At 37.2% G+C, this 14,100-nt stretch overlaps 1 protein-coding gene across 4 annotated transcripts in view; it reads right to left on the bottom strand.

Moving 5' to 3' along the window:
* The window catches only part of LOC117335969 (pro-neuregulin-1, membrane-bound isoform-like), a 70,929-nt gene that overhangs the window by 7,619 nt on the left and 49,210 nt on the right, over positions 1–14,100 (bottom strand). For 3 of the 4 annotated variants that reach the window (XM_033896284.1, XM_033896269.1, XM_033896292.1), the window contains 2 exons: positions 12,017–12,125; positions 7,668–7,750 (listed from right to left, as the gene is read on the bottom strand). In XM_033896284.1, coding sequence (XP_033752175.1) covers positions 7,668–7,750; positions 12,017–12,125 — 192 coding nt within the window. Of the gene's footprint in view, positions 1–6,265; positions 6,334–7,667; positions 7,751–12,016; positions 12,126–14,100 lie in introns of all 4 variants that reach the window. The other variant, XM_033896275.1, reaches the window with a different exon arrangement.

Genomic DNA, 14,100 nt, shown 5'->3' with positions numbered 1-14,100 from the left:
ATCATACAGACAAATGGGCTCAGAGGCACCTGTCTACATCCACCAACTATAAATATCCCCCCCCCCCCCCCCCAAAACCTCCCCACTCCCCACCCCAATTTAAATAAACCTCCATACTATTGAAACTCATATATTACTTCTCTACTGTTGTAACCATCCCTTAAGTATTACATGTATAAATATATATTTATTTACTAAAGATGTATTGTCAAGTTTTTCTTTTTCTTTATATATTTGTATATATGTACATGTATATCTAAATATCCCTCTCGCAGTCTAGTACCCTACATATTGGATTCATTATGCAAGTTTAGTCATTTCATATGAAGAAACAAACTTTCTGCAGGTCTCATATAAAATTAATAAACACATATAATGAAGTAATTACTGTATGAACACTTTTGTTAGATCTTCGATTTATAAAAGAGTTCCAGAAAAAAATGCTTCTCCTCTAGAAGGAATGGCATACGTTTAATTATACTGAACAATATAGCACGGTTTCATGTATTTATCAAGTAACAAGAGTGACAGTATCGTGTACTACTGTAAATCATTTCTATAGAGCAACAATTTAGCATTACAAAATATCCTCTAGCTCATCATAAACATTACTATATAGTACAACTTTACTAGCAAGAATTGATACATAGATATAAACGAGTATATGCAACGAAAAATAAACAAAATTGAGAAAAAAATTAATCACATTAATAAGTGTTGGTCTCTGATTACAATATAAGCAGACAGATCTGGTAAGCATCTAGATGGCCTACTGTACGATAATGACAGACGATAATGACGAATAAACTTAATACAACATGTTATAAAAAAAATGATAGCCTCTCCTAATGTTCTATGAAAATGATGATATCCCCTCCCTGTGTCTAGTATGATGTCAGCTGAAACCCCTCCCTGTGTCTAGTGAGTATAATGTCAGTTGATACCCCCTCCTTGTGTCTAGTGAGTATGACGTCAGATGATACCCCCTCCCTGTGTCTAGTGAGTATGACGTCAGATGATACCCCCTCCCTGTGTCTAGTGAGTACGATGTCAGTTGATACCCCCTCCCTGTGTCTAGTGAGTATGATGTCAGTTGATACCCCTCCCTGTGTGTAGTGAGTATGCTTTCAGCTGATACCCCCTCCCTGTGTCTAGTGAGTATAATGTCAGCTGATACCCTCCCTATGTCTAGTGAGTACAATGTCAGCTGATACCCCTCCCCCCTGTGTCTAGTGAGTATGATGTCAACTGATACCACCCTCCCTGTGTCTAGTGAGTATGATGTCAGCTGATACCCCCTCCCTGTGTCTAGTGAGTATGATGTCAGCTGATACCCCCGCCCTGTGTCTAGTGAGTATGATGTCAGCTGAAACCCCTCCCTGTGTCTAGTGAGTATGATGTCAGCTGAAACCCCTCCCTGTGTCTAGTGAGTATGATGTCAGCTGATACCCCCTCCCTGTGTCTAGTGAGTATGATGTCAGCTGAAACCCCTCCCTGTGTCTAGTGAGTATGATGTCAGCTGATACCCCCTCCCTGTGTCTAGTGAGTATGATGTCAGCTGATACCCCTCCCTGTGTCTAGTGAGTATGATGTCAGCTGATACCCCTCTCCCTGTGTCTAGTGAGTATGATGTCTCCGAGTGAACATGACAATGATCCCATGAACAACTCAAGATGATGATAAAAATTGCTTGACAATACAGTGCCATTGGTGATGGTTTATGCGACATTAGGACAAGCCAACAACGAAGTGCACAGCGTACCAATCAGCAGTAAACAAAATGTCTACAATACACTGTTAGTCTGTGGCAAAACATAAAATCACTCAACCTTAAGTTTAAAAATGAAAAAAAAAAATCTTAATCATCTATCCCTTTCACCCTAAGTAAGATTTAAAAATCTAATACAAAAATGAAACTTGTTTAAAAGAAAATGTCCTCCCATTGATTAGTATGAAAGATTACCGTGAAATATATTGTTTCGCTAATTGACTTGACCAGTCAATGGGTGTGTGATGGTGGCTATGAGATTTTTCTCTCTACCAGTCAGTGAGTCTGTGAGATAGTGGCTATGAGAGATTTCTCTCACCAGTCTGTGAGTGTGTGATGTTGGCTATGAGAGGTTTCTCTCTACCAATCTGTGAGATTGTGAGATAGTGGCTATGAGAGGTTTCTCTCTACCAGTCTGTGAGTCTGTGGGATAGTGGCTATGAGAGGTGTCTCTCACCAGTCTGTGAGTGTGTGATGTTGGCTATGAGAGTTTCCTCTCTACCAGTCTGTGAGTTTGTGGGATAGTGGCTATGAGAGGTTTCTCTCACCAGTCTGTGAGTGTGTGATGTTGGCTATGAGAGTTTCCTCTCTACCAGTCTGTGAGTGTGGGATAGTGGCTATGATGTTTCTCTCTACCAATCTGTGAGTGTGGGATAGTGGCTATGAGAGGTTTCTCTCTACCAATCTGTGAGTGTGGGATAGTGGCTATGAGAGGTTCCTCTCTCCAGTCTGTGAGTGTGTGATGTTGGCTATGAGGTTTCTCTCTACCAATCTGTGGCTTTATGGCTTTTAGTGAGAGGTTTCCTCTGGAGCCTGTAGGTTTGTGTGATGGTGGCTATGGGAATTTTATTTTCTGGAGGGTATATTTTTTAACCACTGTGTTGATTTGTATAAGATATCAAGTTTATACCCGACACCAAAAACAACATGTTCTGAATGTTTATTCACATGAAACCAGCAGACCGTATCTCATTGAGTGTGTGTCAGGTAAACATATTGAATATATATATAATATAAATATTGTTCTGCTCAGCTGAATAATAAATATGATAGCATTTTCAGATTTGAATTGATCAAAATGTTGGGCTTCCCACATTATTTCAAGATGCGTGACTTTTATGCAAAACAATTTGCCGTTTTTCCTGGCACATTATTACATATCTATAAATGTAAATTGGGAATAGCTTGGCAGAAAATTACACATTGGTAGCCAATAATTTACTTATTTTCTAATATATTAACTAACACGTTAACTGAATGATTTCACTATTTATTTCTTTGTTTAGTTTGTTAATTATATCCAAAACGTCATGTATTTATTTTATATCCTCCATATCTTGAAAGCCAAATATTCTCCAGCCAGGCTAACAGAAGGTTTCCGCCTACTAGCTACACCCTACCCTGACCACAACATTTTATTTTCCTTAAACAAGACTTTCTGTGATGAATTATGATCATCATAAACCGACCTCAATGGTTGCAATCAACATTCAAAAAGTACCCTAAAATTCTATTGCCTTCCTATAACAGTCATGAGTCTGCTGTCCCATGCCCCACCTCTGCCAGCTTGGTTCCAAGCTGATCTAAGATAGCACCTTCAGCCACTATGGAAACAGACATATGGCCATGTTGACAGAAAGTGTTGACTGAGTGGGTACCTGAAGAGTTTCGGAGCCTGGCTTTGTTGACAGTATCCCAACTCCCTGATCAACGAGACCTGACTTATCGACATAAAACAAAATAGTCTATAGAATATCAGAAATTATCCCAACTAATAACCAATTTTATTCCTCCGCAATAAAAAACTAGAAACATCTTTGCACTGGACCAAAGTAGTTCAAAACTTGAGTTATCTCCCTTTATGTATGGCAGATACAGGTAGGTGCCTCGACCTTAATTCATAGCTAATTACTATATCTAAAATGATAGCTATCATCCCAAACAGTTCAACATCTAGCAGCCAAAACAACTTACAACAGATACAGAAATAATCAGCTCTAAACTGACAGAAACAGCTGGGACTGCACTAAAGCCATAACAATGCGAGGAGTCTATCTGGCCAGTTCTGTTATAGGGCAGTGTTTTCTGTGTAAATAGCCCTTGGAGGGTCCAACATTCCAGGTTTTATGCTAATTGTTTTCAAAGATATATTGTTGGCAGCTTGTAATGTTTATATGTAGCCAATGAGTTAGGCAGTGGTTTGGCCTGTAATTCGTGTAGTCCAGTACAGTATGGACGGTAGATAAATATTCCAAGGGTTACATATGAAGGAAGGCATAATCTCACTTTGTGTTTTATTCTTTTTAATCAAACTATGGCATTCAATCATTAAACCTAAAATTAGAATTTTTTTAAAATCTGAATTGAAGAGATTATGGACATCATGATGTACACAAGGCAATTCTGGGTAGGAGCGTAAATATCAACCATACGCTTTCATAAATATAGAGCTCAGTGGAATTGAGGAGGAAGCAGGAAGGAAAAATAACTGTTACACACAACTCGCTAGCCAGTTGTGTGTAATATATACAATCTATAAGGATAGGATTTTGTCCAATTTTAATAGCGGTCTGTCCCGAGAGAGTCCCGAGAGAGTGCGTGGATCCCACAAATGTCAGCATTGATTATTGTCAGAAACGGCTCAAGTGCTTCCTCAATCTTCGGCAAAAAAAATTAGGCACTTGATTCGATGATGACAAATTTAGAAGTCAGCTATTGGAGCTGTGCGATAATGACAGAATCGAGGATGTCAAATTACACTGGGACGCTATATTTATATTCTTAACCTTTAAGTAATCATTGCTTTTCAAAAATAAGCCAAACAAAAGTCACATATTGTCTTCTCCTGGCAAGTTATAAATAAAATTGCAATCTAGCATTAATTTTTTGTGTGTAAAGATAAGTACGATGGAGTAATGTCATAAAGATGAAGATTAGAGGCTCCAGAGAGGGATAAACTTGTACCCCTGGTGTAGCGGCTGAGGAATACATAGCTATGCCAACATCTTTCCAGATTTATAAAGTGGAAGGGGTATTGAATTATAGCTAGAGTTTCAAAATGTTGCGGGTGTGTATCATGTATATGATTCATAAAATGTTTTCTGAATTTGCATGTAAAATCACAAAAATGTATATTGTGATCTTTGTATGTAAAATCACAAAAATGTATATTGTGATCTTTGTATATAAAATCACAAAAATGTATATTGTGATCTTTGTATGTAAAATCACAAAAATGTATATTGTGATCTTTGTATGTAAAATCACAAAAATGTATATTGTGATCTTTGTATGTAAAATCACAAAAATGTATATTGTGATCTTTGTATGTAAAATCACAAAAATGTATATTGTGATCTTTGTATGTAAAATCACAAAAATGTATATTGTGATCTTTGCGTGTAAAATCACAAAAATGTATATTGTGATCTTTGCATGTAAAATCACAAAATTAAATGTGATCTGAATTTTTCATGTAAAATCATGAATATGTATATGATCCTTGTATGTAATGAATTAAAATCCTTATGGTAATGATGTTTGAATAATCTTTGTTATAATCTGAAGAAAGCATACCTCACTTGAATGTGTATTCTTGTGACATTTAAAAAACTCTTTTATTGTGAACTGAAAACATCACCATAGCAATGTAAATGTTTCCGACTATCACGTCTAGTCCCTCATCTGACATAAATATTATTAGAGTGCCTTAATGCAGTGCTAACCGTCGGTCATATTGGGATTGTTCGTAATAAAACAGTGCTTGTACCTGGTACCATTGAAAGTGTTGAGCTTCTATCCTGTTTCTAGGAAGCATCATGTACAATATATATAGTACCCCCACAGCAAACACAGGGTAGGTGTGGCTCAAACCAAAGGGGTGTGGCTTGTAGGAAGGGGGCGTGGTCCCGAACCAGTGCTCACACATACATGTATGTCACATAGAAATGGGGAGGACTTCCAGATTTTGGCAGAAGACACCGGGACTTATATTGTACACACTGAGAGAAGATGTATAATGATGAATGTTGCAATGAAGAAAATGAAATATGGCAAAGGAGTACTCTCCCCTTCCCTACCCAATGCATGCCCTCCCCCCTAGTCATGGGCATATACCTCCCACATAGAAGCACATGACCCTCCCATTATGATTCCACATCCCCTCACCATGACAACCACACCCAACCATTGACAACAGCACAAATGTACCAATGATTGTTTAAAAATGATGGTTCATAAAAACTTATGCCTGAATTGAAGGATTTCTTTACCTTTTACTGAATTCTCTCGTGCCATTTAATTTAATTTTTCCTTTTCATTTTTTCAATATATCCCATAATACTCAATTTTTATATTAAATACAAAAGCTTAATTTCAACTGTAAGGCAGCTGATGTAGTTTACTTTTTAATTTCAAAGATGATCTTTGAGCTGTTTATATTACATGGGTGTGGCCATGATGGCTGAGACAATATGGTACATTGCCATGGATACCTACCCTCGGAATATTGATATACAAATGGGCGTCTGTACTGGCACCGAGTCCCCTGATGTGTCTCTGGACACCTAGCAGAGGCAACCGATAGAAAGGAAAGACATGAGTTTAAACCAATCACAGAAGGCATATATACAAGGAAACAACTGGATGACTTGTGTGCAGGCATCTCAGCAGGATTGCAAGCAGACCAATCACAGCACTAGTTCCAACAGGTCAAAGGTCAGAGGTCAGACTCCAGTCACACATCTGGTCCACTCAATTTTCTGTTTTGTTTTCTTTTCATTTGGGGGGTTGGAGTTGTTTTTAATGAACATTAGTTTACTCTGACAAAAACTTGGGCTTAGTAACATTCAATGGCTAGGAGTGACCTTGAGTGACTTTGAGTGACCTTGAGTATGATTCTGACCTCCAGGACTGTTGGATGCATACTGTGTAGGAAAACGTGCAGGGATTTGTTAGCAGAGTTTAGTAGCCTTGACCAGACTGTAGGTGGATCCATTCCTCTGGCAGTCATAATATAATAAATGCCATTCAAGTTCAATCCAACGTAATCTCAAAGCATGCTTTATCAGAACTGTAACTTTACTTAAGTCTTAATATCCTCCTACGTATGGAATATAACCTCCATGCTCTACTGAATGCTGAATTTCACTTGTGGATGTTTTGAATAAAACTAAAAATAAAATTCTAAAAAAACTATTTAAAAAATTAAAAAATAACTTGGTGTTTGTTAACATCATTAGTATTGATTTTGGAATAAAATATATCTCATCATGCTTTTTCTTTTTCATTATTTTGTCAAAAAAACAAAATCTGAACCAAAATCCATATTATTGCCTTACTGATATACGAGGCCATGTATCATATATATGATTGGTGCAAAACTGGGCATGCTTGGTTGTTTTTCATTGATAAAGTTAGCTTTAACAACTCCTATAGTGTTTTTTTTAAATTTTATAATTGTTTCATGCATAATAAACTTGATCTTTAAAGCTTTTACTGAAAGTCATGCATTATGAATTAAAATTGATATTATCTTCTTTTTTTTTAAACAAAATCAAAATATATTCATTTTGAAAATTTAATCAATGAAATGATATACTATTTCTCACAATGTTTAACTTCTATAGAAATATATTCAGCATGCAATATTGTTTGCAAACTAGCATAGAATATTTCCACAAATAATTTTCTTTCAAACATTTTGGTAAAACCTTCATTAAAATTGTCTAAATTTGAATGTTTTTGAAGAAAAATTGTTATATTATTATGAAGTGGCCATTTTCAACCCAAATTTTTTGGTATTTTTTTGTGATTTGAACATGAAGAGCCTGACATGACATGCTGTGAGTCAAGGCTGATTGAACTTGAATGCAGACATGAACAGTGACAGGGATCCTACCCTTGCCTCCATCCAGAATGGGCAGATCTGGTATCTGTTTGATGCGCTCCTCACATCGCGCGCCCCGATACTGTTCTCTGCAGCTAAATAAATACACCATCACCCACGTTAGCATATTCATACACCATACCTACAGGCAGACAGGCTCTACCTTCAGGCAGAGGACTTCAATCTTCAGGCAGATGACCTCAACCTTCAGGCAGACAACCTCAACATTCAGGCATACGACCTCTACCTTCAAGGCAGACAACCTCTACCTTCAGGCAGACGACCTCAACCTTCAGGCAGACGGCCCAAACCTTCAGGTGGATGACCTCTACCTTCAAGGCAGATGACCTTAACCTTCAAGGTAGACGACCTCAACCTTAAGGTGGATGACCTCTACCTTCAAGGCAGATGACCTCAACCTTCAGGCAGATGACATCTACCTTAAGGCAGTCGACTTCAACCTTAAGTTGACAATCGCTAAATTACATGAAAATGGCCAGTCAAAACCATCACAGCACAGCTCCAAAGTACATATACTGACTTCAAACTTTCAACTGTTTGGTATCTAAAATAGATTAAATACAGATCAAAAACTGAAACCAGTAAGATCGGTGGTTTTCTCATTTTTTCGTTATACACATGTACATGTTTTTAAGGCTGTGATGGAAAAGAAGTAGCCATGTTTCTCTTGTCAGGATTTACAAAGAGTCTGCCAAAGTCTCAACAATGTACTTACCTGCACCTTGAAAACAAATATCATTTTTCAATAATAAAAACATATTTTGCAATAACATGTTAAGGTTCAGTGTGTTAAGATTATTACTCTTCAACCTCCCTAGTTCTTACATTCAACTGATAATTAGCGGGTATGATTAAGCAAGTTTTCCAATGTTGTTGTGAGAATTGCCTTATATCTACTGCAGACATCTGCCCATATATTGACTAAAAACATAATAAATCACGATTCTCATTCACAATTTTCTCATTACTAACCGCCTATTCTACTAACATTGTTTTTGTATATCATTAAGATTTTTACAATTCATGGACAACAATGCCTTCTTGACCTCCACCTTAAAAAGACAGTATATTTAAAAGTAAGAAGACCCCCCGTTGTGTAACAGAACCATCAAGATTTAAACTGTAATAATAGCATTGTTTTGTTCCTAAATAAATGTGGACATTAAGTTTGAATCACTAGTTGCCCCACAAATGGTGTCTATGGAGAACATGTCAATTGTCCGCTACAGGTACCTGTACTTTACTTTTGTACTTATCCAGGACCAAGGTTTACTTATGTCTAAACACCTAAACAATCCAGTAAAGTTGTTTGTATGAATGTCACATAACTTAAGTAATTAAAATTCTGTCACCTCTAATCAGCAATTTATATCTTACATCTTCTCTTTTTTTCCAACTGTCATCCGAACTATGTCATAGTTATTGATAGATCTATATTTAGCATTGATATCTTAAAATACCACTTCAAACAGGTTTTAAATTTTGTTTACAACTTCAATCATGATCTAAAGTCACCAACAACATACATAACAGAAACTATTTTACCGAGCGTATCTATGGAGCCAAGGAGAGATTTTTACATTTTAAAATGTATTTCGTACCTTGGTTGAATAAGCCACTTAACACAACAAACACCTATGTCATTTAAAATTATTTGATTGATAATTAGTTAATGTTAGAAAGTTAAATATGGATGTGCTGAAGGCTGTTTATGATTTACTGCTAATTATTAGGAATTCAATAGTGAAGTATTGCATCATTAGAAATGAAATAATTCAGACAGATGTAAGATTTTCATCAACATCAGCATCATCAAAAAGATGATTGAGACTAAAGCCTTTGGCTTTCTTGTCAATAATTCACAGTTTGGTAGAAACATAAAATACTAATTTCAGACACCAGTAAAATATATAGAAATATAAACAGTTTACTTTTCAGCATGCTTCCCCAGAGAGGCTATATGTATATGCAAAATGTATTTAACACTTTCGCCACCACAGAATGTCTACACAAAAGATTACGGCATCTTGGAACAGTTTAAAGAAATTTAAGACTTAATCTCAAGATAATCAACTTATATATCAAACCTGTGTTTATTTTCTGCATTTAAATTGCAAAACACAAAAAAAAAGATGGACAGAAATAACTGGCACAGTTTGTCCTTACTAATTTAATGTGATATTAAGCCACATCCTGCAGTGTGTCTTTACTGGTAGACATAATTCTGATAGAAATTAGCCCTGTTATGCAGTGCACACTCCTTCTGACCGCCTTGGAATAGTGTAAATTTGACACTGTCTTACCACAGAAGATTTGGCAGGCCCCTCCTACAACTTCCGAACAGTCCCCTCCTGACAAAATCCTCTCCCCCTCCCCTTCAAATCCCCCTCCTCCACCCATCGTGCTTCCAAACTTCTAATGCAGACCCCCCAGCTAGAAAACATGCACCATTTCCTAACCAAAATCTAAATCTGCATAATTTCCCTTTTTCTTTAACACAACAAAATTGTTTAAACATAGATAAATCCCAGTGGGCATTCTAAAAAAAGTTTTGACATGATCTGATGAGCTAAACTACAAGGCCATATTAAGGGAAACACTGATACTCTGATATATATAGCTCTTATAATTTGACTTTTATGAATGAAATATCATAATCATGCTGAAACAATTTCTCTTGGACTCTTCAGATTAAGGATGAACCAGCACCAAGTTAAGTAAGTGACCAGGAATCATTAACATGTCTCTGTAACCTGGGACAGTACAAGGTCACCCAGGAACCAGGGACAAGTACAAGGTCACCCAGTAACCAGGGACAAGTACAAGGTCACCCAGTAACCAGGGACAAGTACAAGGTCACCCAGTAACCAGGGACAAGTACCAGGTCACCCAGTAACCAGGGACCTGTACCAAGTTAGCCAGTAACCTGGGACAGTACAAGGTCACCCAGTAACCAGGGACCTGTACCAAGTTAGCCAGTAACCTGGGACAGTACAAGGTCACCCAGTAACCAGGGACCAGTACCAGGTTACCCAGTAACTAGGGACCAGTACCAGGTCATCCAGTAACCAGGGACCAGTACAAGGTTACCCAGTAACTAGGGACCAGTACCAGGTCACCCAGTAACTAGGGACCAGTAACAGTTGGCCCAGTAACCAGGGACCAGTACAAGGTTACCCAGTAACCAGGGACCAGTACAAGGTTACCCAGTAACCGGGGACCAGTACCAGTTGGCCCAGTAACCAGGAATCACTATCTTTAGCCTGTTAAGGGACCTGTACCAGGCATACTCTAATCATTATAAAACTATCTGTACATGTACTAACTTCCCTTCTCCATTCATGTAATTCTCTATCCATTAATTAACCACAAGGCTTCATGAATGTTGTCATGCTTGACTGAAGTCAGCAAAAACATATTGGGCCTGGTGGGGTGGTGTAATTAGTTACAAACTATTGTAAAGCTTCAAGCTTCAAATACTAATCTCGCTAAGAAAAAATGAGTAAAATGAATATCAATACATTGGACAAAGTTGACCAGAATGATGAAATATTACAAACAAATTACAATACACTAAGTTGATCCGGATTAAAGTACAATATGCCTAAGTTGTTGGAGCAGATTTTATTGAGTAGGGAACACCTGTTATATTTTCTATAAATCATCTTCCACTTTCTTCTTAACTCATCTCCCCATCCTCCCTCCTCCCCCACCCCTATCATCCCTGCCCACTTTCTACTCTCCTCAACATCCTCCCTCCCTCCTCCCCCACCCCATCATCCCTGCCCTCCTCACTTTCTTCTTAACCCTTCTAAACACTCTCACCTCCCCCCAATGCCATCATTCCTCCATCACAGGTTTTCATCCTCTCTATGCCCCTACCTCATGTCCTGCCAACTACACAGAAATCCCATACCACTTTTTAAAATTTCAAAGTTAACATAAACAATTTTAGATAGAAATTGATATGTGCACTAGATGTAATGTTTACCATAACTTTTTGTAAAACGATCATTTTCATTAAATGATTAGTCTTTGGAGCGTTTGAGTGTGTGCCAATATGTACAGGGATGTGTACATTAACACCTTCAGGAGATTCCTGACAAAGTTAATCTTATCTTTGATGTTGAACATCAATATTGCACAAGAATATTATGTATATATAACAAAACATGTGCTGTTACTATTTTTAATTTTAAAGTCGCGATGTTTATTTTCCGCTTTATTACGAAACAGCTGAAGAAATGGTAGGAGATAAACATAAGTTCAATTTTAATGGTACATCTGTGGTGGCAAAAGGCAAAAAGTCAACACAGCACAGGATAGTGTGTTTCACTTACTGGCACTTGGTGACGTTCATGGACACGATCACGCGGCATTCCCCAGTGTTGAGACAGTAGCCAGCCTTTTCCGGTCCACATGCTACAAATGCCGGAGGATGGCTTACAACTGAAACATACAAAAAAAAAATGAATTCAATAACTTTTAAACATTGTCTTTGATATTAAGAAATAATCAAGATGTTTTTTTTTCGCTGTGAGGACCCTCTCAAACTGTCATTCTGTACTGGGTATCCTCAGAAATAATACAAAATCTATAATGTCATATCTGGTATCCAATTACCCCTGAAAGTGAGGAAAATACACTTTCAAATATTTACAGTAAGAATCGATTGATAATTAATTATCTAAGATTTTTAACATACAAAATGGCTACCATATACAGTAGTTCATGGCCGTTAACTCTTCTTTTACTGGTATGTACTTTGTCTTTACCCAGCTTTATAGCATTGCTACCAATTTGTTCAATATTGAATAATACTAACAGTTTTTGCTTGCTCAGTACTCTTCTCTGTATAACTAGGACTAACACTAACTGTACATGACATACACAATCCAGAGATACCCAGAACCTCCCCAAGGGGAGATCACTCTGAATTAAGATAAAGACACGTATTGATTTGGTCCTAACTGCTTTACAAAGATTGCTGAATATTACAACATAAAAGCAAAAATGTCAGTCTAGAAGTACTTATTTACACGTACAACTCGCTACATATATACATACTGAAAAAAACATCAATCACATTTGACATGCTATATTGGTTGACTGGATCTTACTCAGCAGAGGGAGGGGTTTGGTTCATCCATGAGGGAGCTGCATTAACGTAGGGGTGATGAGTGATTGTTGGAAGACCCATAAAGTATTATGGTGGGAAAAAGGAGAGAATATTTACTGTGTAGGTCATTATATTGCTCTTAGTGATTTTTTGTGTGTCTCTTTATGACATTGTGGTATAAACCGGTCTATGATGATTCTGTTAATTACACAGTAAATACACACAGTGTCTAGGGAGTGGACAGGTCAGGACGTTGCCATCCCCTAAGTGCTATCATATATTACTGATCCCATATTTTCTTTATATCGTATTGATGATGCTGTTCATTCCTATAGTGTACCTCAACGGACACCCACATATCTACATCAACACTGTAAGGTACTGTAAGGTAGAGAATATGATCAATAAAGCCAGAAACTGTGTAGTGGAAACTCTAGATTTGTACAAACTGCTACCAATTGTCCACTGTAAGACCAGCCAGCTTGTCAGAGTAGAAACTCAGTATTCTAGTAGGCTGTACATTAGATATATCAGTATTCTAGTAGGCAGTACATCAGATACAATGTATATCAGTATTCTAGTAGGCAGTACAGTAGACATTAGGATATATCAGTAATCTAGTAGGCAATACATTAGAAATATCAGTATTCTAGTAGGCAGTACATTATATATCAGTATTCTAGTAGGCAGTACAGTAGGATATATCAGTATTCTAGTAGGCAGTACATTAGGATATATCAGTATTCTAGTAGGCAGTACATTAGATATGAGTATTCTAGTAGGCAGTACAGTAGGATATATCAGTATTCTAGTAGGCAGTACAGTAGGATATATCAGTATTCTAGTAGGCAGTACAGTAGGATATATCAGTAATCTAGTAGGCAGTACAGTAGACATTAGGATATATCGGTATTCTAGTAGGCAGTACAGTAGGATATATCAGTATTCTAGTAGGCAGTACATTAGATATCAGTATTCTAGTAGGCAGTACATTAGGATATATCAGTATTCTAGTAGGCACTACAGTAGGATATATCAGTAATCTAGTAGGCAGTACATCAGATATATCAGTATTCTAGTAGGCAGTACAGTAGGATATATCAGTATTCTAGTAGGCAGTACATTAGGATATATCAGTATTCTAGTAGGCTGTACAGTAGGATATATCAGTATTCTAGTAGGCTGTACAGTAGGATATATCAGTATTCTAGTAGGCAGTACAGTAGGATATATCAGTATTCTAGTAGGCTGTACAGTAGGATATATCAGTATTCTAGTAGGCAGTACAGTAGGATATATCAGTAT

This window comes from Pecten maximus, chromosome 1 (assembly GCF_902652985.1).
Source record: "Pecten maximus chromosome 1, xPecMax1.1, whole genome shotgun sequence".
Classification (NCBI taxonomy): Eukaryota; Metazoa; Mollusca; class Bivalvia; order Pectinida; family Pectinidae; genus Pecten; species Pecten maximus.
The sequence above is the reverse complement of the archived record's forward strand: the minus strand, read 5'-3'. Positions and strand labels throughout refer to the sequence as shown.